Below are 27,363 nucleotides of genomic sequence, written 5' to 3'. Positions count from 1 at the left end.
GTGGATCAACAGGGTGTCAGCTTCTTCATGGTTGTTGTCCTCGAAGAGCAGGTCACTGTTGCTCCTAGTACGCCCTGAAGCAGACGTGATGATCAACTTGGATGAGTGACTGTTGTATTCTAGAGTTTTCGCTGCCAGATAGTCAGTCAGATCAGCCTTTGTTTTGTCATGAGAAAGGAATCTGCTCATTGGGATGTGTTTGATGTTGGTGTCATCTCTGACTTGATACTGTACTGCATCCTTTCCTTGCCTTCTTTTAGCCCTGGTAGCACTCTTCAGAGAATCGTTTTTGTACGTGTCAAAGACCAGTATGATCTCATCACAATCTTTTGTTAGAGACATGAGTCTGTCATTGAAGCAATCACCCAGATCGTTGACTTTCACTACAGTGGCTGGTTTCTTTGTCGGCTTATGCACACGTACCATCCCATCCACCAGTGCAATCTTCCGACTTGTAGGTTTACTAGATGTGGATGCCATAGTTCTTGTGTCCATTGGATCTTCTTGTAGAACACTTGCAGCTGGTGTCTGCTGCTGATCTTCGGGGTGAATTTCTGCTGTTGCTAACTTGTCGAGGAGATGAATTAACTTCGACTTGTCAGTGCATGGAAGAATTGTCCCATCTGGAGCGAACAGTGTTTTTGGTGTCACAGTGAACTCGTAATTTCCGATGGCATATTTCTGGTTGACGTCTCTGTTTGACTTGGTAAGGACCATGAGCCTTCCGTACAGTTCCTTAGTCTCCTTCAGATCCACAGTCCTGTCTCTGAGTTTCACTGTGGTTCTCTTGTTCCCAGACGTGAACATCTTGTTGTTCTCCTTCTTGACTGGTGCCCAGAGGCTAACATCTCCATTGATACGCTCCGACACGTAGTCTTCATACAACTTCTGACCAGTGACATCAATGTTCAAGATCTGTGGTACATACTCGTCTGGGATGTAAGCATTCGTTATCACATTGTGCAGCTTGTCACCTTCAGTGTCAAATGGATTCCCGTGACTCAGTATCGCAGCCTTGATCTTGTTGATTGCTTCATGCTCCCTCTTGACTGCACTTGGACCAAGGTCGTGATGTTCTGTGATCTTGTCACCTTCCAGGCCAAACTGACTCTTGAAGTCTTTTGACAGGCGTGATAATTCTGGTGTAACCATGAAGAATCTCTGTCTAGCATTGGCATTGTTAGAGATGAATTTAGAAGCTCCATTTAGAAGATGAGATCCTGAGAAACATCAATTTTACGGCGGCCAGTTTGAAAAATCCAAGATGGCCGCCACATAGGAGCTCTATGGTCATGTCTAGCTTATCGAACTTGTTACCATTGGATTCGGGGCCCTTGAAAATGTATGTTTAGCCGTTAGAATCAAAGCTTTATGTTGTTTAGAAGCTGAGATATTGAGAAACATCAAGTTTACGGCGGCCAGTTTGAAAATTCCAAGATGGCCGCCACATAGGAGCTCTATGGTCATGTCTAGCTTATCGAACTTGTTACCATTGGATTCGGGGCCCTTGAAAATGTATGTTTAGCCGTTAGAATCAAAGTTCTATGTTATTTAGTAGCTGAGATATTGAGAAAAATTAGTTATACGGCGGCAATTTTGAAAATCCAAGATGGCCGCCATACAGGAGTCTGTGCAAATAGCAACATTGGTTTTCTGACTGACTATACAATATAGTTTCCAAAAATATATAGTTTTCCAAATCCCCCCAAAAATCCAACGAAACTTTAAATCTGGACATACTGAACCTGACTATATGGGCTATGCCATCTGGAACGGCGTATGTATGTATGTATGTATGTATGTATGTATGTATGTATTGTTGCGGATATGGCATTTGGCCTCCATATCCGCTTGTAAATATTCCCCTATTTCCCCAATACTCCCCAACTATCCCCAATCCCCCATTCCCTAGTCCCATTGCCTGTAAATAACACTCTGTAGAACCGACCTTCCCCTTTTTCCCCCATTAAATGTCGTGCCCAGGTCCACCGCATCTCACGTAGACAACTTTCGGACATCTTGCTAGTTATTCTTAGTCTATGTCAGTTAAGGACTCGTTTCCATTAATTCTGACTCTTCGTTGCACCAGAATGTGATTGTATGGCACCAGTAGTGAGTTTAGGACCTCCCCATACCTCCTCCCATCTCCCCCATAAAACAACAACAACAACAACTACAACAACAACTACAACAACAGAGGAGATTGGGGGCGGCGCGGGGAGTGTGCGTCCTCACTCCGGCGTGGTTAGCCGCCATTGCCCATGCGCTCCACGGGGTTACCACGAAGGGGCCGGCTGTCAGCTCCTCGTCAGGGGCGGAGCCGGTAACCCCCCCGCACCCAATAAGAAGGGCGGACCGATTCCATCTGGGGCGGAGCTAACTAGCCGAGGGCGTGTCACTCCCCGCCGGATATACGCAGCGACTGGCCGGACGTGACGTCAGATGCGCCCCCAGCTTGAAGAAGAGACAAGTCGCGACCTCCGAGTGCTGAGCGACCTCCCCGCATCATTGGACCGGACCGGGTCGATTTTGCCCCTGAGCCAAGGTGCACCTTGAGCCATCGACTACCCGCCTTCCTTGCCATCAATCCCCGTGTGAGTCAGTTTTGTCCCGTTTATCTGTGGTCTGTCGGGAATAAGATAAGTGTGTCTAAGTGCCTATCTTCCTATGCTGTCCCTCTCATTCCTGTAATCTAACCTTCCGCCATATTATAACCTCCTCCGGAGGTCTTGAGAACCGTACCCCTGGTGTCGTATCATTTTTAACCCAGCCGTTGTGTCCTTTTCCTTCATTGATCTAGCGTAGCGCGACTCGGCCAAGGTTCGAGTATAATCGGGTAACTTGTGCGGACACGGCGGCCATTCCGCTCAGCCCACCATAACATCAAAGTCGTGTCCGTAACAATTGGTGTCAGGAGTGTCGGATTCGGACCTGGGACTAAATTTATTAGGCCCAAATTTTGGAACACCAATTGTACCACTAGGGTAACAATTGGTGTTGGGAGGTAGAATTCGATCCGGAGCGCGTTTCCCGCGCTTGAAATTATAACGGCGAAATTTGATTTTGTTTTACGAAAATAAAAACCCGAATTTTGAAAGTCGCGCTATGGCAGACCAAGTCGACTGGGGTCCGGTAGAGGAGAGTGAGGCAGGGTCGGTCCAGGACCAAATTGAGGGACATAAGGAGAGCGAAGCAGTGAGGGTAGCAGACGCACAAAATAGCGTCGTTGCGCCCGACGTTGCGGGCGCGCGAAATGGCGCCTCGCACATAGCTACGGCGGCCGCACCCGCTGCACAAGTGGGAGGGATGGCCCAAATGCAGGCCCTCATGGAGCAATTTATGGCGCAAATGCAGGCGTCCCTCAACCTGCAGAAGGACGATATGAGGGCTAATAGTGAGCAAATGAGGGCTGATAGTGAGCGATTGGGTGAGCGATTGGAGGGCCAAATGGGGGTAATGGGGAACCGGATGGATGCTCAGGGTGAGCGATTAGAGGGCCAAATGGGGGTAATGAGGGACGAAGCGAGGGGTACCGGTGAGGGGTTAGACAATAATTTTAAGGGATTAGACAAGAAATTTGGGAAATTAGACAATAGATTAGGGGAAATACAGGAGGGGTTAACGGGGGTAGAAAACAGAATGGCCGCTCAAGAGAATCAAATGGAAGGGATGCAAAAGGGGTTAGAGGGGTTAGAAAACAGGATGGAAGGCAAATTGAGGGACATGAGGGACCAAGCGGAAAGGGAAGTTAAACAAATGGGGCAGCAGATAGAGGGGGTCAGAATGGGGGTAGAAACTAAACTGGATGCTCACCGGGAGGAAATGGAGCAGATGAGGGTGGCATCTGGGCAGGAGATGCAAGTGATGGGAGAGGAGATCAGAAGAGGTGTGAGTGAGGAGGTCGGAGGAGTGCGCGAGGAGGTGAGGCACTGTAAGGAGCGCATGGAGAAGGAGGTGAGAAAGGGGACTGTAAAATTGCAAGGGGGTATAGAGGAGTTGACGCTGGGAGTAGAACAACTGACAGTGGGACAAAAGGAGTTGGGGGAACAGGTAAAGAAGAACACAGCGGTAATAGAGGGGTTAAAATCGACGCAGAAGGAGATGAAAAAGGACGTAGGGGTAATTAAAAAAGAGTGTCAGACGGTACATGAGGACTTGACGAGAAAAATGAACAAGGTGGTAGAGGTGATGGAGGTTAAAGAGCGGGAGGTGCGGGAGCACATAGAAAAAAATAAAGTGGAGTTAGAGGAAGAACTTAAAGGGGCGCACGAGGAGATGAAGGAGGTGAAACAGAAATTAGAAGAAGTGGAAGAAGGGGTGAGCGAAATTAAGAAGCGACGGAGAGAGGATAGGAGAGAGATAAAAGAGGAGGTAAAAGAATTGGTCCAAAGTCTGTGTTCGGATCGTGATGATGTGCTCATTAACCGGATGAGGGATTCGCAGGTGATGGAGGAGAAGCGAAGAGAAAGAGGACCCGGTGTAAGTGGTGACCAATATGGTCGTGCGTATGATGCGCCAGGTGATTTAATAAGCTTGGGGGTCGAGATAGACCCGGATGTTCGTGAGAGGCCAAGAGTGAGGTGTATGGCTGGTCCGGAGGGTATGGAACGAGAGGTGCGAGGTGTGGGTGAGCAAGGTTGTGGTGGTATGGAATGGGTAGCGGGTTGCGGAGGTGTGACCCATGCATCGACACCAACAGGGGTAGTTGTTGGAGGGACCGGGGAGGCACGAGAGCCCCTTGGGGGTAATGTACTGTGGGGGCCCGGCCGGTTCGGCCCCGCGCTGACCCCGCAAGGGGCGACGCACGGGGTCCGGCAGGCGGGCAACGACTCGCATACGAGGTGGTCCCACAAGGTCCCACTCGCGCCGTATGACGGCAAGAGTGATCTACGCGCGTACCTGGCGCAGTTCGACTGTGTGTGTAAGGGCAACGGTTGGGGTGAGGACGAAGGTGGAGTACACCTGGTGGCCGCATTGCGTGGCGCGGCGGCGGAGGTGCTGACGGCATTACCAGCGGGTGCTCTCACCCTGCCAGCCCTCCGCGACGCCCTAATTAATCGATTCGGCAGAGAACAGCAGAGCGAGCTTGTTAAAGCTCAGCTCGCGCTGCGAAAGCGCAAGCCCCAGGAAGCCATCGGGGAACTTGCCCACGACATTCGCCGCGCAGTGGGGATCGCACATGCTAGCATGGCAGCGGATTCCCGGGAAAGCCTGGCGCTGGACCATTTTATCCAGGCCCTCCCGGATATTGAGCTCCGGCAACAGCTCGCCATGTGGCGCCCGCAGACTCTGAGCCAGGCGGCTGACGCTGCGGCCCGTTGGGAAGCAGCGAGGCCCCTGGCCCGGGGGGGCGAGCGTCTCGCAATGGCGGTCCGCCAGGTGGGACCCCCGATGGAGGGCGGACCCCTTAGGGGGCCCGCCCCCGACGTGGGTCCTGACCTGGCGGGCATGGTCCGGAGGCTGGTGGACCAGCGCCTGGCGGGACCTGGACCATGGCAGGCGGCCCCGGAGGTGGCCCGCGGTGGACCACGAGCGGGTAATCCAATTCGGACCTACAGGGGGGGAAATTTGGAATTCCGGAGGCAAGCACCTTATCAGGTGAGGTGCTATACCTGCAACCGTCTGGGTCACCTGGCGCGGCACTGTCAAGCCGCGCGCCGGGATGATCCCCGGCGGTTGAGGTCCTCAACTCCGCCCAGGGGGGAGCGGGTTAGCCGACCCCAGACACCCCCCCGCCAGACCCCGGGAAACTAGAAGGTGTCGGGCACGTAGGGCGGTGTTCGGCAGCAGAGGATGGAGGAGAGCCCTCATTGACGCGACAGGTCATTTATTGTGGCCAAATTGGAACCGGTAGCCTGACAATTAGATGCAAAATTGCCGGCGTGGGGGTAGACGCCGTAGTGGACACAGGAGCTAGCGCCACGATCATCAGCCCTGTGGTCCTTGATTCGAGCGCAGGTGGCTGGGATAAGATCCAGCGCCTGCAAAATTATAGTTTGCAGCTTGCTACCGGGGTAATGGCCCCGATCATAGGGCGTGGTTCTGTGACCCTCAAGTTAGGGTCGGTAAGGAGGGAGATAGATGTTTGGGTGGCGGAGGTGTGCGACCCATGTTTAATAGGGTTGGATTTGTTGACTGCCAGCGGTTGTAAAATCGACTTGTGCCGGGGGATCCTGCAGGTGGGAGTAGAAGAGCTGCCGTTAGGGGGAGTGAGCACGGCCGAGAGAGCGGAGCTGGAGGCTTCCGAGGCCGTGACCATCCCCCCAAGGGCCGAGGCGATAGTGCCGGCCCGGTGGGCAGCTCGCCCAACATGGCAGGAGTCCTGCGGCCTGGTCGAACCGGTGGCAGCGCAGTCCATACCGGGTTTAATCGTGGGCCGCACCCTTGTAAAAACGGACGGACCGGTAGTGGCCGTCCGAGTAATAAATATGAGTACAGAACCACGCACTATAGTAAGGGGCACGAGGGTAGCTGGCTGCACCCCAGTTGAGGAAGTCGCGACAGTGAGGGGCGAGAACGTCCAGCCGAGCCGACCCCGGGGGGAGCCTTCAATAACAAGTAGGAATTGGCCCGATCCCATTTGCGAGATGGTAAATCGTAGTAGCGTAGAGTTGGGAGGTACCCAGAGGGAGGCCTTACACAAACTGGTTGGGTCCCATTTGGACCTCTTCTCCCTGTCCACCGAGGATATTGGACGTACGGGCCTGGTGAAACATCAGATCCACACCGGTGAGGCCCGGCCTATTCGTCAGGCCGCCCGACGGCTCCCTTGGAGCAAGAGGGCGGAAGCTGACGAGCAGGTTGAAAAAATGCTCGACGCAGGCGTGATCGAGCCCTCGGGAAGTCCTTGGATGTCACCTGTTGTGCTGGTCAAAAAGAAGGATGGGACCACGCGGTTCTGCGTGGACTATCGCCAGCTAAACAACGTGACACTCAAGGACTCATATCCCCTGCCAAGGATTGATGACACCCTCGATGCCGTTGCGGGCTCAAATTGGTTTTCAACTTTGGACCTCAAGAGTGGGTATTGGCAGGTGGAAATGGATAGGGCAGGGAAGGAGAAAACGGCATTTTCCACAGGTAAGGGACTGTATCAGTTTACTGTGATGCCGTTTGGTTTGTGTAACGCCCCCGCCACCTTTGAAAGATTGATGGAGCATGTACTAGGCGGCATGCCATGGCAATCATGCCTGGTGTACCTGGATGACGTCCTGGTACATGCCCAAACGTTCCCCCAGGCAGTAGCTAATTTGGACCAGGTGTTCGGGTGCCTCAGACAGGCAGGGTTGAAGCTGAACCCGAGTAAGTGCACTTTGTTTGCAAGAGAGGTGGCCTATCTAGGTCACGTGATCGGCCGCGAGGGGGTAAAAACGGACCCAGACAAAATTAAAGCGGTAGAGGAGTGGCCCGCACCACGTACCATCAAAGAGGTGCGGGGATTTTTGGGACTCTGCTCCTACTACCGGCGCTTTGTGGCGAAATTTGCGGAGTTGGCCCGTCCCCTCCACCGGCTTACGGAGAAGGGGACGCGATTTAATTGGACACGGAAGTGCCACGAGGCCTTCCAAAAATTGAAGGGGTGTCTAACATCCGCACCCCTTCTAGCTTACCCCACTAGCGACGGGACATTTACCCTGGACACGGATGCGAGCCAGGAAGGATTGGGCGCAGTTTTGTCTCAGACACAGGAGGGCGTGGAGAGAGTGATCGGTTATTATAGTCGGGCCTTAAGTAGGCCCGAGCGAAATTATTGCGTCACTCGCAAAGAGTTATTGGCTATGCTGGTTGCCATGAACCATTTCCACCCGTACTTGTACGGGCGGAAATTTTTGGTTAGAACTGACCATTCCTCCTTGCAATGGCTCCTTCGGTTCAAGGAACCAGAGGGCCAAATTGCAAGGTGGTTGGAAAAGTTGCAGCAGTACGATTTTGATGTGGCCCATAGGGCCGGGAAGGCCCATGGTAATGCGGACGCACTCTCTCGGCGTCCTTGTTTGGGGGAAAACTGCAAATTTTGTGCGAGACACGAGGAGAGGGAACAATTGGGCGATTCGGACCCGACCCTCGTTGTCCGGGCAACCCGGGTGAGAGGGCCAATTTTGCCACTAACCGCAGATGAGGAATTCGGAACTTTGGCATGGAGCACGGCCCAGCAGGAGGATCCTGTCCTGGGGCCAGTGTTCAATTGGGTCAAATTGGGGCAAAGACCTAATGGGGAAGAGGTCACCCCCCTCGGGGCGCAAACAAAGGCATATTGGGCTCAGTGGAAAACTCTGGAATTGAAGGATAACATCTTGTATCGCAAGTGGGTGGAGGTTCCCTCTGATAGAACTTCCTGGCTGGTGGTAGTCCCAAACAAATTTAAGACCGATATATTGCAACAGGTGCATGGTACCCGCCCCGGCGGCCATTTGGGCAGGACAAAGACAACATCGAGGGTACGCCGGAGGTTTTATTGGGTGAATATGGGGCGCGACATACAGGACTGGTGTCGGAGATGCGACGCCTGTACTGCCAAAAAGGGACCAGCACGGAGTATGAGGGCCCCCCTTCAATTACACCAGGTGGGGGCCCCCCTAGAGCGGGTGGCCATGGATATCCTAGGCCCACTACCCCGCACCCGCCTAGGTAATAAGTACATCCTCGTTGTGATGGACTACTTCACCAAGTGGCCGGAGGCCTACGCCCTCCCCAACCAAGAAGCAGGGGTGGTAGCGCAGGCCTTCGTGGAAGGATTTGTGTGCCGGCATGGGATTCCACAGGAGTTGCACACCGACCAGGGACGAAATTTTGAGAGCAAATTGCTAAAAGATGTGTGCAGTCTCCTGTCAATTCGGAAAACCAGGACAACGCCTTTAAGACCTCAATCTGACGGGATGGTGGAAAGATTTAACCGAACTCTAATCCAACAACTGGCACTGTTCACCGCCACCCGTCAGGATGACTGGGACGAACATCTCCCTTATTTGCTCATGGCCTACCGAACCAGCCAGCACGGGGCCACCGCATGCAGTCCAGCGTTGCTTATGTATGGGCGGGAGTTACGGGCTCCCGCCGACTTGCTATGCGGTCCCGTGCCAGACACAGTGGTTAACCCGCCGAGGGAGGGGTACGCACGTCACCTAGAGGAAGGCATGGAGCTAGTCCATGCCTTCGCCCGCCGCCAACTCCATCTGGCGGGGGAAAAGATGAAGCGCAGGTACGACGACCGGAGCCAGGGGAGTCAATACGCTCCGGGGATGAAGATTTGGTTCTTTAATCCCCGGAGACAGAAGGGGAGGTGCCCAAAACTCACCTCCCCCTGGCAAGGCCCAGGAGTCGTCCTGTCGCAAATCTGTGACGTGGTCATTAAGATCAAAATGGGGCCACGAGCCCTCCCTCGGATCGTCCACGCCGACTGGATAAGACCTTACACCGGCGAGCAGGCGCCCCCGTGGATTGCCTCGGCTTTAGATGCCGAGGCGGGACCCAGTACCTCTGAATAAGGGGGGCTTATTAGTGCCAGAGGACTGGGGGATTGAGGAGCGATGGGCCCGGTGGGTAAGGGTGGCATCCTTGCCACCCTTCCCATATAGTGGGGCAAAGGAGCTATAGCTTATGGGGTGTATGGCAGTGAAAACTAGCCCGGGTGGGTTAGGTTATATGGATAGGGATTTAGCGTAGATGACATTAGGTGACGTTAAGGTTAGTTAGTGACTGATACCTGTAGTGGGGATGCAGGTAGTTTAGTGTGGATGATAATGACGTGGGAGCGCAATAGTTTAAAGGGACGACTGGGAAGCGCAAGTTTCAGAGGGGAGTAGTTAGATGAGATGATGCTGTGTTAGAATTGAACAGGGGTGATTGCACAGGTGTGAGAACTGGACAGGTGTGTGGAGCAGTGTGTGAGTAATGAGTGTTGTGGATCAGCGCGAATGCGCTTGGGGAGAGAAGGGTGCAGGTGGCACCAGGTGTGAGAGCACAGGTGTGCAAGTACAGGTGTGTGGAGAGAGTTGGAGTAAGTGGTACGGAGTGGTGTGCATGGTGCGAAGGTGTGAATGGGGGAAGAGTGGACCCCCATCACGGATACCCGGGGCGGGTAGTGTAAGTGTTAGGTAGAGGGTACAGGTAAATTGTGGTTGGATATTGGCATCTGTGGTGCGGTTGCAGAATGGTGTTGTGGATGGGTGCATTAGTGTTGTGGAAATGGCTGGGCGTGTAGCCTGTTAGTGTGTGTAGTTGGTTGGGCACTCCACCACTGTGAGGATGTCGGCCAGGTGAGGCCGCAGGTGGGCTCTGGGAGCCGGTAGAGTTGTGGATGGGTGCCTGAGGATCCCGGGTGTGGATCGGGCAGCCCAGTGCCAGAGAGGGCACCGAGTGGGGAGAGCGCCAGAGGGCCTTCCCCAGGTAGTTAGGTTAGGGTAAGGAGCAGGTAAGCTCGGAGGCAACTGCAGTGGTGGAGGTGTGCAGGTGGGTAGACCCGCTGGGAGAGGTACACGCCACAGCCCAGAAATTGTGCGAGGGCACCGGGAGATGAATCGGGGGAGTGAGACCCCAAATTGAAAAGCACCACAGTTTGGTCAATGGGCATTGGTTTTTAGAACCCATAGTGTAAGAGGGCCAATGGTTTGGCAGGAGAAAGACCCCGGGTAGTGTAAAGTGTGTTAAAGTCATTTAGGAAATAGTTAGGATTGATGAACCTGTCACACCATACGCAGCCACTTGCCTGTGGTGATGATGATGACTCCACACCTGTGTTTTCTTTGTTCTGTGTGCAGGAAATGAGAATTGCTGTGTGGATTGGTGAGACGCATCACGACGTGGATGAGACATTGGGGTGATTCCATCTCTCCCTCCCTAGGAGGGACTGATGATGAATTGGTGATAGCAAATTATGATGTTGAGTTGGAGATGGCAAATTTTGATGAGAGTTGAAAATGGCAAATTTGATTGGTTAGGAGGGAGAGAAGACGAATTTGGTATATGGGAGGAACGGGGAAGACAGTAGGGACGTTTGTTGATTTGTAAAGTAGATGTTTATGGGTAGTGTTGTGTTTTGTGGATACAGTAAGGGGTAAGGGAGGGGCCATGTAGGTTACCTGGTGGGGGGGGGGCGGGCGTACGGTAGGAACGTACCTGTCTCACCTGGTTCCCATGTGCCCCCAGTGTGCATCATCTTATATTGCGTGCACTTTTGCGCCCTTACCACCTTACTCACTTGTCTTTTCTTTTGTCTCCCACCTCCGAGGATCTGGCTTTGGGGCAGAGAGAGAGGAGAGGGAGGTGCTGGCTCCGCAGTTGTGGGCCTGCACTTTCGCTGCTTGCTGCCTGGATCGATACACCATATGGACCGCAAATTTTGTGGCCGCCCACCATGGACCGCAGTTCTTTTGCGGCCAAGCACCCCCCATTGATGGACCTCTGGGTCAACGTGGCACCTATGCCAAACAGGTGAACCACTAATAGTTGGCCCCCTGACGGCCACAATAAAGAAATGGACGCGGTTGGCGCCTTTCTTTATTTCTAGGGAAGCAAGAAGGCCAAGTGCACCACACGAAGAGCAAGAGACACCTGCAGGGTTAGGGGTTGTTGTTTTTATTTTAATGAACAATGGTGACTGCACCGGATGGTGCTGACTGTGTGATGGGGTGGTGCTTTTGGTGCTTGGAAGGGGTGCTCTGCACATTATTAAAGGCCGTAAGGCCACAGAGCACTCGTGGGTTGGTGTATCGATGCTGGCATGCGTGCTCTCTCTATGCATAACATCTGCATGTGTTCCTCCAAAAACAGGTCCTGGATCGTAGTGTAAATATCAGCGTAGTCTTGTAAATAATGCTCCCTACCGGCTGTATGTTTAGTTTGCGAATTCTTTCCGCGATTCGGTTATCCTGTGGGTGTGTTTCTGAGAGGAGAAGGGTGCAACGTCGCAGGGGGACATATTTACTCATTTGTGAATATCTGTAAAACTGTCGCACTCAGGGTAGAGTTAATAGTAGAGGGAACTACATCTGAGTGCCACACTAAAATAGGTAAAAATTTATCGGGTCGGGACGCCCCGAGGGTAGAGAAGGGTGCAATGTTGCGGATATGGCATTTGGCCTCCATATCCGCTTGTAAATATTCCCCTATTTCCCCAATACTCCCCAACTATCCCCAATCCCCCATTCCCTAGTCCCATTGCCTGTAAATAACACTCTGTAGAACTGACCTTCCCCTTTTTCCCCCATTAAATGTCGTGCCCAGGTCCACCGCATCTCACGTAGACAACTTTCGGACATCTTGCTAGTTATTCTTAGTCTATGTCAGTTAAGGACTCGTTTCCATTAATTCTGACTCTTCGTTGCACCAGAATGTGATTGTATGGCACCAGTAGTGAGTTTAGGACCTCCCCATACCTCCTCCCATCTTCCCCATAAAACAACAACAACAACAACAACAACTACAACAACAGAGGAGATTGGGGGCGGCGCGGCGCGGGGAGTGTGCGTCCTCACTCCGGCGTGGTTAGCCGCCATTGCCCATGCGCTCCACGGGGTTACCACGAAGGGGCCGGCTGTCAGCTCCTCGTCAGGGGCGGAGCCGGTAACCCCCCCGCACCCAATAAGAAGGGCGGACCGATTCCATCTGGGGCGGAGCTAACTAGCCGAGGGCGTGTCACTCCCCGCCGGATATACGCAGCGACTGACCGGACGTGACGTCAGATGCGCCCCCAGCTTGAAGAAGAGACAAGTCGCGACCTCCGAGTGCTGAGCGACCTCCCCGCATCATTGGACCGGACCGGGTCGATTTTGCCCCTGAGCCAAGGTGCACCTTGAGCCATCGACTACCCGCCTTCCTTGCCATCAATCCCCGTGTGAGTCAGTTTTGTCCCGTTTATCTGTGGTCTGTCGGGAATAAGATAAGTGTGTCTAAGTGCCTATCTTCCTATGCTGTCCCTCTCATTCCTGTAATCTAACCTTCCGCCATATTATAACCTCCTCCGGAGGTCTTGAGAACCGTACCCCTGGTGTCGTATCATTTTTAACCCAGCCGTTGTGTCCTTTTCCTTCATTGATCTAGCGTAGCGCGACTCGGCCAAGGTTCGAGTATAATCGGGTAACTTGTGCGGACACGGCGGCCATTCCGCTCGGCCCACCATAACATCAAAGTCGTGTCCGTAACAGTATGTATGTCCGTCCGTCCATCCTTTCTGCCGGCATTTTGCGCATTTCCATTTAAAATTTGTTTTCTCTGCAACCATTGGTCTGATTGACACGAAATTTTCACCATAGGAGTGCCTCCTCCTGTAGGATTTTTAGTGATAATTATGATGTCATAGGTCACGTGGCATGGGCGCCAACTTGGAAAAAACGAAAATCTTTGCACCTCTATATCTCCATATGTCAATTATGATATCATTAATTAATTTTGATGCCTTAATTTTGACATCATAAATCGACAACTAGAATGCTTGATCCAATCAGTATGAAATTTCATGAGCGTTACCTAGGGATAAATTGATCCCAGGAACAAAAATGATGTCATTAGTCATGTGGTTCAGTTGCCATATTTTTACGACGTAGCCTGTAGGGCAATGCCGTCTGGAACGGTTTGTCTGTCGATGTCTGTCTGGTGTATGTATGTCCCTCACAAATAACCACCAATCAGAGCTGAGGATCTGGTCACATGACAGGGGGACAGCAGATCCTCCACTCAGCAGATCCAAACCAGGCTAGACCATTGTTAGACTATCGCTCTTGTTTTGTTACAATTTGGAAAAGATCACCCCGAAATGCATATTTTGACATCAGTTTTTCCAAAAAAAAATGATAACACCCCTCGACCCCCTACAAAGGAGTACTTTTCTTTTTTTGAAAACTTTTGCAGTTTCACCCATGTAACGGTATATAAAGCTGTACCATAATTACGGTGTATAAAGACGTACGGTAATTACCAGTGTATAAAGCCGTACGGTAATTACCAGTGTATAAAGCCATATGGTAATTACCAGTGTATAAAGCCATACGGTAATTTCCAGTGTATAAAGCCATACGGTAATTTCCAGTGTATAAAGCCATACGGTAATTACCAGTGTATAAAGCCATACGGTAATTACCAGTGTATAAAGCCATACGGTAATTACCAGTGTATAAAGCCATACTGTAATTACCAGTGTATAAAGCCATACGGTAATTACCAGTGTATAAAGCCGTACGGTAATTTCCAGTGTATAAAGCCGTACGGTAATTACCAGTGTATAAAGCCATACGGTAATTACCAGTGTATAAAGCCGTATGGTAATTACCAGTGTATAAAGCCATACTGTAATTACCAGTGTATAAAGCCATACTGTAATTTCCAGTGTATAAAGCCATATGGTAATTTCCAGTGTATAAAGCCGTACTGTAATTACCAGTGTATAAAGCCATACGGTAATTACCAGTGTATAAAGCCATACGGTAATTACCAGTGTATAAAGCCATACGGTAATTACCAGTGTATAAAGCCATACTGTAATTACCAGTGTATAAAGCCGTACGGTAATTACCAGTGTATAAAGCCATACTGTAATTACCAGTGTATAAAGCCATACTGTAATTTCCAGTGTATAAAGCCATATGGTAATTTCCAGTGTATAAAGCCGTACTGTAATTACCAGTGTATAAAGCCATACGGTAATTACCAGTGTATAAAGCCATACGGTAATTACCAGTGTATAAAGCCATACGGTAATTACCAGTGTATAAAGCCATACTGTAATTACCAGTGTATAAAGCCGTACGGTAATTACCAGTGTATAAAGCCATACTGTAATTACCAGTGTATAAAGCCATACTGTAATTTCCAGTGCATAAAGCCGTACGGTAATTACCAGTGTATAAAGCCATACTGTAATTACCAGTGTATAAAGCCATACGGTAATTACCAGTGTATAAAGCCATACTGTAATTACCAGTGTATAAAGCCATACGGTAATTACCAGTGTATAAAGCCATACGGTAATTACCAGTGTATAAAGCCATACGGTAATTACCAGTGTATAAAGCCATACGGTAATTTCCAGTGTATAAAGCTGTACCATAATTACGGTGTATAAAGCCATATGGTAATTACCAGTGTATAAAGCCATACGGTAATTACCAGTGTATAAAGCCATACGGTAATTACCAGTGTATAAAGCCATACGGTAATTACCAGTGTATAAAGCCGTATGGTAATTTCCAGTATATAAAGCTGTACCATAATTACGGTGTATAAAGCCATATGGTAATTACCAGTGTATAAAGCCATATGGTAATTTCCAGTGTATAAAGCCATACTGTAATTTCCAGTGTATAAAGCCATACTGTAATTACCAGTGTATAAAGCCGTAATTTCCAGTGTATAAAGCCGTAATTTCCAGTGTATAAAGCCGTACGGTAATTACCAGTGTATAAAGCCGTAATTTCCAGTGTATAAAGCCGTACTGTAATTTCCAGTGTATAAAGCCGTAATTTCCAGTGTATAAAGCCGTACGGTAATTACCAGTGTATAAAGCCGTAATTTCCAGTGTATAAAGCCGTACTGTAATTACCAGTGTATAAAGCCGTAATTTCCAGTGTATAAAGCCGTACGGTAATTACCAGTGTATAAAGCCGTACGGTAATTTCCAGTGTATAAAGCCGTACGGTAATTTCCAGTGTATAAAGCCGTACGGTAATTACCAGTGTATAAAGCCGTACGGTAATTTCCAGTGTATAAAGCCGTACGGTAATTACCAGTGTATAAAGCCGTAATTACCAGTGTATAAAGCCGTAATTTCCAGTGTATAAAGCCGTAATTTCCAGTGTATAAAGCCGTAATTTCCAGTGTATAAAGCCGTAATTTCCAGTGTATAAAGCCGTAATTTCCAGTGTATAAAGCCGTAATTTCCAGTGTATAAAGCCGTAATTTCCAGTGTATAAAGCCGTACGGTAATTGCCAGTGTATAAAGCTGTAATTTCCAGTGTATAAAGCCGTACGGTAATTACCAGTGTATAAAGCCGTAATTTCCAGTGTATAAAGCCGTACTGTAATTTCCAGTGTATAAAGCCGTACTGTAATTTCCAGTGTATAAAGCCGTAATTTCCAGTGTATAAAGCCGTACGGTAATTACCGGTGTATAAAGCCGTACTGTAATTTCCAGTGTATAAAGCCGTAATTTCCAGTGTATAAAGCCGTAATTCCCAGTGTATAAAGCCGTACGGTAATTACCAGTGTATAAAGCCGTACGGTAATTACCAGTGTATAAAGCCGTACTGTAATTTCCAGTGTATAAAGCCGTACTGTAATTTCCAGTGTATAAAGCCGTAATTTCCAGTGTATAAAGCCGTACGGTAATTACCGGTGCATAAGCTCATTTAAGAGTATGCACATTATAAGTTCATTGTAACAGCTATTGCTGTTCGCATTGTGTTGGTGTAAGTATTTTTCGTGATTGTATCGCACAGCAACAAGAATCAGAAATGCCCAGCAGGTGGGAATGGAGCACCGACCGGGCTTTATTAAAACAAAGGAAACCATTAGTTTGATATTTAATTTGAGGTGTTCAGGCGAGCGTGCAGTAGACATTGGCGTTGCTCTACTCCAACCACTGTGGAAACAATATTAACATCGGTGGGTCATAAACTGAAGTTACACAGGTGTGCAAAAATTATTTTAAACTTGTACTGTGTATCTTTAATAGAATGGAGCTAATGTGTACATGGCTGTATAGTGTATATGGTATCTATACTATAAAAGTGAATTTGTATATTTATTTATATACTAGCCGAAACACGTGGAACATCCACGGAAGGGAGGGTGTGTATGGATAGAGTGTACTATTATGGATGGCATAGGGGAGCGCTCATGGGATCTTCTTCTTCCGTGAAGCTCCAATTTTTTCTCTAAGTTAAGTCCAATCAGTCCTTCTCTATGCTCGAAGTGCTCAGGCCATGCCTTCCCGCTCTCATACTTTTATTGCCGTTCGGTGTAGAAAGGGATTGACATCGTTCGTCTGTTTCAGCTCGTTATCTTTAAGCTTCCTTACGTCTCGCCACCTGCTACACCTCTCTGAGTTACGAGGATTTATGCAACGCACCCCGAGTATCGCAACGTCACTCCATTTAACTTTATTAAAATGACGATAAAGACGTTTCCTTATATATCCTAATTTAAAATGTTCAAGGGAATAAAAAGACCATTTGGTTCACACCACCCATGTTCACACCACTCGACTGTCCAATCAGCGGACGGCTCGCTTCGCCTTCGCCCAGCAGACGCCAATACGATGGCGTCGTAAGATGGCGTCGTATCAGCAGTTAATCGGATGCTTTTGGGCCCCAACATCGGCTAATTCAGATTTTTCGAGTATGGCTGTACGTGATAAACAAAGAGCGCGGTTCGTAGATCGTAAATCCATTAGTGCCGTGGGCATCGGGTCACTGGGTGCGGCGTAAAAGGGATAACAAAGTCGAGTCCTTACGCTATTATTATATAGACTAGCTGAAACCCGTGGAACATCCACGGAAGGGAGGATGTGGTGTATGGATAGAGTGTACCATTATGGATGGCATAGGGGATTTGCTTGTCCGAGTAAGAGTTAGGAAGAAAGATGAGAATGAAGAGTGCGTATATGAACAACGATCGCCGACACCGGCACAAATGCATGCTCTGGATTGTCCACTCAGTGGACGGCTTGCTTTCGCCTTCGCCTGTGTCAAATCAGCGGACGGCTTGCTTCGCCTTCGCCCAGCAGACGCCAATACGATGGCGTCGTAAGATGGCGTCGTATCGGCAGTTAATCGGATGCTTTTGGGCCCCAACGTCGGCTAATTCAGATTTTTCGAGTATGGCTGTACGTGATAAACAAAGAGCGCGGCTCGTAGATCGTAAATCCATTAGTGCCGTGGGCATCGGGTCACTGGGTGCGCCGTAAAAGGGATAACAAAGTCGAGTCCTTACGCTATTATTATATAGATTATTAATAAAGGCCTCAAGACCTATTCAACTTGAATTAAAAAACGCGACATTTCGGCTATTGAAGAACACATTTGTAACCTGTCAATCAAAAAGGAAAATGTTTAGTTGATCGTCTTCTCAACAAAACGTGTCGACAAAACCAAAGGAATATTCAGGATTTTCACAAAATCACGACAACTTGAAAGATACGCCAAAAACCTGAGGTGAATTCCGGTGATGCAGTCATCTTCATCTGCGCCTCATTTTCTTCATGTGAAAATGAATCGATTTAAAATTCCATAGAACTCTGTCGTTTATGTATATTTTTATTTTATTACATTCACGTAGTTTCACATTCTGGACTTCGTGGAGTTTCAATCTTTTGTGGTTCAAAAAAATAAAATAAAGATGGATTCTTCTTCATCGCATCGCATTCTCTTCCTGTGAAACTGTTTCTCCATTTAACGTTTCCAAAATCAAAACTTCAAAAACTTCTTCACTTCGATTCGAAAAAACTTCAAACTTCAAAAAACGTTTCCAAAACGTCACTCCATTTAACTTTATTAAAATGACGATAAAGACGTTTCCTTATATATCCTAATTTAAAATGTTCAAGGGAATAAAAAGACCATTTGGTTCACACCACCCATATTCACACCACTCGACTGTCCAATCAGCGGACGGCTCGCATCGCCTTCGCCCAGCAGACGCCAATACGATGGCGTCGTAAGATGGCGTCGTATCCGCCGTTAATCGGATGCTTTTGGGCCCCAAAGTCGACTAATTCAGATTTTTCGAGTGTGGCTGTACGTGATAAACAAAGAGTGCGGTTCGTAGATGGTAAATCCATTAGTGCCATGGGCATCGGGTCACTGGGTGCGGCGTAAAAGGGATAACAAAGTCGAGTCCTTATGGTATTATTATATAAGATGCTTCAAAAACTAAATAACTACCAAACCAAATTCAACAAAATTTTGCATGTTGCCCAAGGGTACCCCAAGTATGGTTTCTGGCAGGGTAGCATATCTGGGGGAGGGAATTTGGGGTCGAGAGAAGACTCCAATTCTCCATGTTAATGTGTACCGGTGCTATCCTCGTGCCCGGTGCTATCCTCCTCTTCTTCTGCCTCTTTATTCAAATAAGGTTAAACAACTTACCAATATGCATTGCCTTGACCAAGGGTATATGAGGCGGGAGGTCAGCTGGGGGGGGAAATGATGCAGCGCATTGGGGCCCTTTGTAAATAGGCATGTACGCCGCATGTCGGGGGCCCGACACCTGCCGCGTGGGCCCCCGACCCCCCAGTCTGGGCCTGTTTCGGTTATCGTCAGTCCTTTGTCATTGAATACCGCTCGCTCGTGAACCATCGTCGTCTCCTGACTTGTTCAGTTTAAACCTATTTTATTAACCAAAATACAATTACTAATTTGCCAACATAATTCAAATCCACGTTCATTTAAAATGGTATACTATTTCGTTAACGTTCAAGATGGAAAATATAAACAGTTCATGTCATAATAGAGCTAATGTCAGCGAGATGCTTTCATTTCACAATTCAGAACAAAAGTTATGATTCCAGCCAACTTCACATCCATAAACAATCCTCCCTGCGGGGTGAGTTGACGTTGAGGCTCCCCCTTCGCCTCTCACCAGCTGTGCTCGACAAACGGTGCTCAGGGCAGAATTGATGTTAACAAAAATAGCATAGCCTCCACTGCATTCTAACCAACCATATGATTATCCACTTAAAATATATTTCACCTTGGAACATCCTCCTACTCAGTAAATATATATCAGAGAGAGAGAGAGAGAGAGAGAGAGAGAGAGTGTGTGTGTGTGTGTGTGTGTGTGTGTGTGTGTGTGTGTGTGTGTGTGCGTGTGTGTGTGTGGTGTCTGAAACCTAGCCCTCTTTCCCCCACCCTCCCCCCTTATATTTACATTAATTATGGTAGGGAAATCTATTTCTTTAAAGTCGCACTTTTTAAGAACGTAACTACAACGTTAAGCGAGAACTTACCACAGTTGTGAAATGTTTTGTATTTTCACAGTTTGGAATAAAGAAATATCAAAAGTTGGATCCTTTTGAATATGACTGGGACATGTGCCATCAAACTTGCTTTTTAACCTTTGGTAAACTAATTCCTTTGATGTCTTGTGAGGCCAGGTTGATGTGCACCATAGGTAACCACATTGTGTTTTTTTTTTTTTGGTTTTTTTTTTCTTTCTGATAGCGCCTGTCGGTCGAACACAACCCTGCTAGCACAACCCTCACTCCACCTGTCGAGGAACCCCTAACGCCAGTAACTCCAACTCCAGCACTCAGAGAAACCGCCGCGACGCCTCCACCGCCACCGGCCATGCAGCATGGGGAGCAGCTCAAGTATTGGCAACGTCTACGGCATGACCTCGAGAGAGTTCGTCTCCTCGTGGAACTTATCCGCAAACGAGAAAAGGCAAGAGAAGCTGCACATATGGCCTTGGAAACCAAAGGACTGTAATTAGATTTCACATCACAATGGACTTATGGGTTTATTTATGTGCGACACAGGTGAAGCGAGAGCTGTTACGTGTGGAGCAAGCCGCCATGGAGCTGCGTCTCTCACCGATGCTTGTGTTGCTGCGACGGACTCTTGCATTGCTACAGGAGAAAGATGCCGGTGGTTACTTTGCCCAGCCTGTTAGCCTGGAAGAGGTAAATAGGAGATTTGGGGACACTTGGGCTACTCTACAATGTTCCTAGGCTAACCTGCAGCAGTACCGCCAACATTTCCTTGTGTCCTCTTGCCCTATGCAGGCGTCGGATTACCTGGAGCACATCGACCAGCCAATGGACTTCTCCACAATGCGTGCTCGCCTGGAGGCACATGAGTACTCCTCACTGGATACACTTGAACAAGACTTCATGCTCATCTTGTCCAACTGTATGATATACAATGCCAAGGTAAGTCCAAAAGTATGTGATTTTTATTAATACACGAGTTGAGGTTGATGGACCTGTTTTTGGAAATTATGAATATATGTCAATACTGACCAACCAATCAAGATAACATCTCGTTCCCCCCCCCCCCCCCCCCCTCCAAGGATACAGTATTTTACCGTGCGGCGATGCGACTTCGAGAGCAGGGGGCATCAGTCCTCAGGCAGGCCAGGCTAATGGCTGAAAGGGTTGGATATGATCCCACCACTGGCACTCATCTTCCCTCCCCACCACATATTGCTCGAGGTAACTGTGCCATCTCGACACATTGGTGGGGCTATCTTGCAGCGAGGCAGCTGGTGATTGATTGGTCATTTGTTGTCGTATTCTTACGGTGCTCCGATTGCTCGGTCCTTCCCTTTGTAGGTCCACGCAGACCTGCCCTCAAAACACACAGCCGAAGAGGGGGCGGACAACGAGGAATCAACGATGCGGCGATCACCTCCCCACTATCCCGTGAAGGACCACGGGAGGAACCCAAATCGTCCTGTTCTTCTTCTTCGTCGTCCTCATCTTCATCCTCTTCCTCCTCATCGGAGGATGAGTGTGAGTGCAAGTGCAACGGAGCAGAGCGGATTGCCTGGGATAATGTCAAACTAGCTCTCTGCATGCGCCTGTGCAGTAGAGAAGTTTATCGTACGCTGTGCCAGCAGCTCAGCAGCAGCCATTGTAGGAAGTTATGACCACAACTGACTATTCAAAACTTTTCATTGGTTTTTTTAAGCACAAATTTAGCTTTACGATATCAGTTGCTTTCGAAGTTGGCATGAACAACTTGATTGAGAATTGTATCTGCTAATGTCGTCATTGGTAATTACCCCAAATGGGCTTGATTGTTCAGCTCCTTAAGTGAAGTCTTGGTATTTCTCCAATTTCATTTGGACAAAAAACAACTTTTTGCTCATTTGGCCATCTTTTTACCAACATGTTCTTTCATTATTTAGTTGATTAGAAACCTGGTAATTTGATCTGAAGTTCTGGAATCCCTTTTCTATGCTCCCACAGCTAAATCACGTTCTCCGCTCTCCACTGGAAGATCCTTGGCACTGGGCAGCGAAGTGGGCAGGAGTATGGTTGGCACCGAGCGAGGCGGGAGGGCAGGCTCTGGACGTGGGAGGGGGCGGGGCAGAGCCATGCTCAACAAACATTGGGCTTTGGAGGCAGATGGAGCCGTAGGTGGCACGGACAGTGGTGCAGAGCGGACTGTCGGGGCGGTGCGTGAGGGAGGGGTGATTGCGAGGGAGGGAGGAGGTCATCCCGGAGGACCAGGTGATCCAGGAGGACGCCTTTCTGATGTGGGAAGGAGAACGTCGGTGCTTTTCAGCAAAAAGTCCCGCAACAAGTCTCTTCAGTTACATCCTCGGAGGTGAACCCGATCGCAGACCTAATTTGCACTAGTGTGGCTTTTCTTCGTGAAAAGCTCTTCTTTTTTTTTGACATTTTGTTTCTCTTCATCATATCCATGTCAAATGCTATCAATTCATTGCCTCTTGCATCCATAAGTCTCTCACAATGAGTTTCCAGTGGGAAGTTAATTGTTCATACCCAATTATTATTGATGCTTTTTTTTTTCCCCCAACTTGCTTACTTATATTGATTTCATGAACATTTTGTCTTTTGATGTTCTGCGTTGTGTGTATATAAGATGTGCATTGGGATTGCAGATGAGGGGGAATGAATGTTCGTCACATTTATTTCCCACTAGAAACCCATTTCATCGCTATTGGACCCGATCATGGTCACACCAAACGGCTCCGACGTTGCACAGAACAATGACGTTGGACACTTTAATAAGGAGTGGATTTTGTAAAAATTTTCATGTTATTTTTGATTTGTGGTTTGTTATTGGTTATTGTGGATCGGTGCAGGATCGATGAATAAATGGAACGCACAGATTAGTACTTTACCGCAATACTCGGTAACATGCTGCGAAAGCCATTCCTCCATCCCGTTTTGTGCTTTTGAATGTGACACCAAACTGATACAATATTTTTTATTTTGCTGTTTATGCTGATGACGTCATACGTACGTGTGACAGAACAGAATCTAATGGGGGCGTGACATGCTTGCAATCCATGCCATGTTGCATGTTTTGGAAATCGCAACTTTGTTATGCCCCCTCTCCCCTCCTCCCCGCTTTCCTCTCAATGATCATATGAAGGGTGAAAACCGAAATTGGAGATTTTTTTTTTTTTAACTACCGTTTCTATTATTTATTAAAATTCCAAAGCTTGATAAAGTCGCACAACGTGCAAATAAACGACACTTATGGGTTTTTATAACTGCTATAATTATAACTGCTTTCATCAACAGCGACGCACAGGGAGGTCCATATGTCTTGTTACGACCTGCTGGTAAATTACATTACTAGTCTGGGTTTGATTCTTCACACGGCAATAACCTGTCGGATTGGTGTGTTGCAGGCTGGGTGTTGCATCACAAACTGTGCCGTTCCTTGGATGCACATTAAGCTGGGTGCCCCCTTTGCTAGCATGAGCTAGTGGACATTAAATATCCCACGATATTACAAATTCATGCCCAAATCGCTTTCAGTCGAACGTCAGGCCTGGCCTCCTGGCTCGTGAAAGGACTCGGGCAAAATTCCCCCCACCGCCAATCCCAGGTGGTGGGATAAGTTGCAGCCGTTTAAATATGTTGCCATGGTCGTGGTAGTAAGACTGTTGCATTACAGGAAGGCATCTTTAACACACACGAGTCGACACTATAGGTCGACCGGCATGTGATAGTAACCAGCTGGGCTAAGAGGCCACACACAAACAACAATGACTCTTGTCGGATTATCAAATATGAGTAACAAGACATATGGACCATGTGTACTTGGCCATACTTGGGCTACAGGTGAAGACAACCAGAAATCGATTGATCCCGATTAAAATTAGACCACACTTTCTCAGGATACTTGACTTTGTGACTTGTATTCTATACCTGTTCTCATGGTCAATTACTTGCTTCGTTGGTCTGAGGATGGAAAAAGGAACCTCGATTAAAGTTGGACCATGTGTTGATGAGATTAACCTTCATTACGTGTAAGAAGAACCTGTAGGTTTGTCAATCATTGCAGAGATCAAGGGCATGACGGTGAGGCTCACAAAGACGGTCCAATTATTTTATTCTCCATTAATATTTTTAAAAGTACTCTTTTTCAAATAAATTTACAGTTATTCTTTAAGTATTTATTGGAGCCTGGTGTTGGCTTAGCGGTTAGGGTGCCGGCTTGGGATCCTAGGATCCTGGGTTTGAATCCCGGTGATCACTGAATTAACGCCAGGGGGGTTGACTCAGCCTGTCATCCTTCTGAGCTCAGCAAATTGAGTACCAGTTCACTGGTAATTCCCTGTGTGTCGCAAGAGGCGACTAACAGGGTTGGCCGCAGGAAGGGCAGCCGGCTGTAAAACATTGCTTCAAAAAGGCAACCACGGTGCCTGAAAAAGGCAAAGCCCCGCACTGCAGGGAAAAATGGCCTCTAAAGGTGGTTCTTCACAAGTATTTATTGCTTTGTTGCTGCTAATCAAGTACAGTACATTGTTTTCAACTTTTTGGATTACATGCTGGCCAATTCCCATGCAGAGTTGGAGGCCTATTTTATTGGTTCTTAGTGGATATTACAATTGAAATTGAGTGATTTTAATGACGTTTCAGTGTTTTATGCTTATCCCAGCAAAAGCGAAGTATAACAAACGATTTGTGCATCGCCATTGCCAGTACTTTAATAGTAGTATCTTTAAGCACCATGTGGGTGAAATGTCTGCCCTCTTATCTCTTCAATTGGCATTGATTCATCAATACTGATCTGTGCGGTTGCAGGCCTGGCCGACCCCCAAAACACCGCGATCCAGCTCCTGCATCCTGCACTGCATCCACCATGCCAGGCCTGGCAGGAGGTGGAGGAACGGCTAGTGGGCGGTCTGGGGCATCGAGCAGGGTGGCGAGTAGCGGAGGGGTGGTAGGACGCAAGAGGGAAAGGGCATCGAGCTCTGAGAGTGAAAGTGGAAACTCCTCCTGTGGTCTTCAACCTGGAGGTAATTTATATTGTGGGTCATGGACAATGTTAAAATAAAGAAGTGGGGGTTGAATGCTGATTTGCAACTCCAATAAAGCACTGTAGGGACTAACCATCTCTGCACTCTCCTCACTATTGTATATTGTTTACCAATCCGATAATGTATTCAATCCTTCTGAGAAAACATTTGAGCTGTTCTTTGATGACGTCGTAAGCAATCATGCACCAAGTTGCTTCTCCCGAACATAAGGACCACATCTTCTGGCATAAAGTGAAAAGTATCTCGAATCGTACAGGAAGTACAGGTTTACCAATATTATTACCTCTGGTATCGAAAAGACAATCTGTCATTTAAAGTGACAATTTGTCTGTTTAATTGATGAAACCAAGTAAACTGCAGCATCGTCTCCAAACAAGACATCCTAAGCATAAAACGATTGGAACGACACTCAGCACATACATCCGCCACGCTGAACAGTTTACATTCTCTATCACAATGATAGGCCGGATCTGGATCAGGGCCTTAACCAAAATCTCATCGGATGGTTATTGTCACCTAACCAATTCATCCACCAACTTTTGTCATAACTTGTCCACATTTTGAAATATCGTGCTATATATCATTTTTGGCCCCATCTCTCAATGGTGAAGAATCACTTGAAAAAAAAAGAATAATAATTCTCGGATCTGGATCCGGATCTTCACCAAAATCGATTTATTCGTCTGTCACACACCCAACCTGCCCACCGAGATTCGTCAGAATCCGTCAATAATTGAGATATCCTGCGATATCATGCAGAGATGTTGTTGTTGTTGCCAAGCAAAAGTGACACAATGCATTTTAAGGCCATTTTCCCTGCTAGAGTGGGGGTTAGCCTTGCAGTCCCCATGACAATCTTCTCCATTTTGTCCTATTTTCTGCATCTCTCCTTGTTAACCCCCTTGCCTGCATTTCTTCTTCCACCATCTTTAGCCAAGTCTTTCTCGATCTTCCCCGTCCTCTACTTCCTTCTACATTCATTTCCATCACTCTTCTCAACCAGTCACTTTCATCCTTCCTCAACACATGACCAAGCCATCTCAACCTGTTACTCTTCACAGCATCAATCACAGGCTCTATTCCCATCATCTTTTGCAATTCATTATTTGTCTTCCTCTCTCTCAACGATACTCCGCACATCCACCGAACCATTCGCATTTCCACCCTTTCCAGCCTTCGTTGCTGCTCTACATTCATGACCCATGTCTCGCTCCCATAAATCATAACACTTCTCACACATGCAGCATACACCTTTCCCTTCAGCTTCAACGACACTCCCCTCCTCATCAGCACGCCACTCAGTTCCCGAAACTTCTTCCATGCACATCTCACTCGAGCAACCGTTGTCGAGTCTGATCCACCTTGTCCATTCAGCATGTCTCCGAGGTCGCAAAATGTTTTCACACCTTCCAGCTTCATGCCGTCTCCAAGATCCAACTCAACATTTCCTCCATCTGCAGCTCCCTCTGTGCACACCTTACATTTGAATGTAGCTGCCACACTGGTTAATGACCCTATCAGACCACTACATTTTTGATGAACCCACTCAGCGCACATTGTACATTGAATGGAGTTCACTCCGACACCCTTCCTGCACACAGCACATGGCCACTTCCCAGTTCTTTCCACCTCACCACATGCTTTACCACTTGCCATCACCTTCGTCTTTCCTATATTCACCTTCAGACCTTTTGTCTCCATACATTCCTTCCACTTGTTCATCTTTTCCTTCAGTCCATCCATACTTTCCGCAATCAACACCAGATCATCTGCATACAACAACTCCCACGGTAAACCCTCCTTTACGTTCTGAGCCAGCACCTCCATCACAGCTACAAATAGTAGTGGACTTTGTACCGACCCCTGATGCACTCCTACCTTCACCTCAAACTCACCACTGTTCCCGTCCTTCGTCCTTACAGCTGTGCGTGCTCTTTTGTACATTTCCATCACTACTCTGAACTATTCCTCCACTTCTAACTTCCTCAATGCCCATGTCAATACTTCGCGTGGAACCCTATCGAATGCTTTCTCCAGATCAACAAATCCAAGAAACAACTTCTTCCTCTTCTCCATGTACTTCTCCTGCAACTGCCTCACAATAAAGAGCGCGTTTGTCGTTCTTCCTGGCATAAATCCAAACTGCATTTCGTCGATCTTCACCTTCTTCCTTATCATCCTCTCCAACACCCTTTCCAATACGTTCATTCCATGCTCCAATAACTTTATCGCTCAGTACGAGCCACACTCCAGAGGGTCACCTTTCCCCTTGTATAGAGGGACGAGGGTACCCAGTTCCTAATCCACTGGAATGCGGCCTTCTTTCATCACCAGATTACAGATCTCTGTCATTCTCTTCACCCCCCAACTTCCTGCTGCCTTCAACATATCTCCCACAACTCCCGT

General features: G+C 48.1%; 1 protein-coding gene across 2 annotated transcripts in view; it reads left to right on the top strand.

Moving 5' to 3' along the window:
- Window positions 1–27,363, top strand: part of LOC137416492 (peregrin) — a 67,201-nt gene that overhangs the window by 18,119 nt on the left and 21,719 nt on the right. For both annotated transcript variants that reach the window (XM_068102100.2, XM_078776762.1), the window contains 7 exons: window positions 20,151–20,372; window positions 20,468–20,611; window positions 20,714–20,860; window positions 21,001–21,142; window positions 21,263–21,442; window positions 21,902–22,262; window positions 24,722–24,936. In XM_068102100.2, the coding sequence (XP_067958201.2) occupies window positions 20,151–20,372; window positions 20,468–20,611; window positions 20,714–20,860; window positions 21,001–21,142; window positions 21,263–21,442; window positions 21,902–22,262; window positions 24,722–24,936 (1,411 nt within the window). The remainder of the gene's footprint in view (window positions 1–20,150; window positions 20,373–20,467; window positions 20,612–20,713; window positions 20,861–21,000; window positions 21,143–21,262; window positions 21,443–21,901; window positions 22,263–24,721; window positions 24,937–27,363) is intronic.

The sequence above is a fragment of the Myxine glutinosa genome, chromosome 4 (genome assembly GCF_964187855.1).
Source record: "Myxine glutinosa chromosome 4, kmMyxGlut1.1, whole genome shotgun sequence".
Lineage (NCBI taxonomy): Eukaryota > Metazoa > Chordata > Myxini > Myxiniformes > Myxinidae > Myxine > Myxine glutinosa.
Note: the sequence above shows the minus strand (reverse complement) of the source record. Positions and strands in the feature narration are given on the sequence as shown.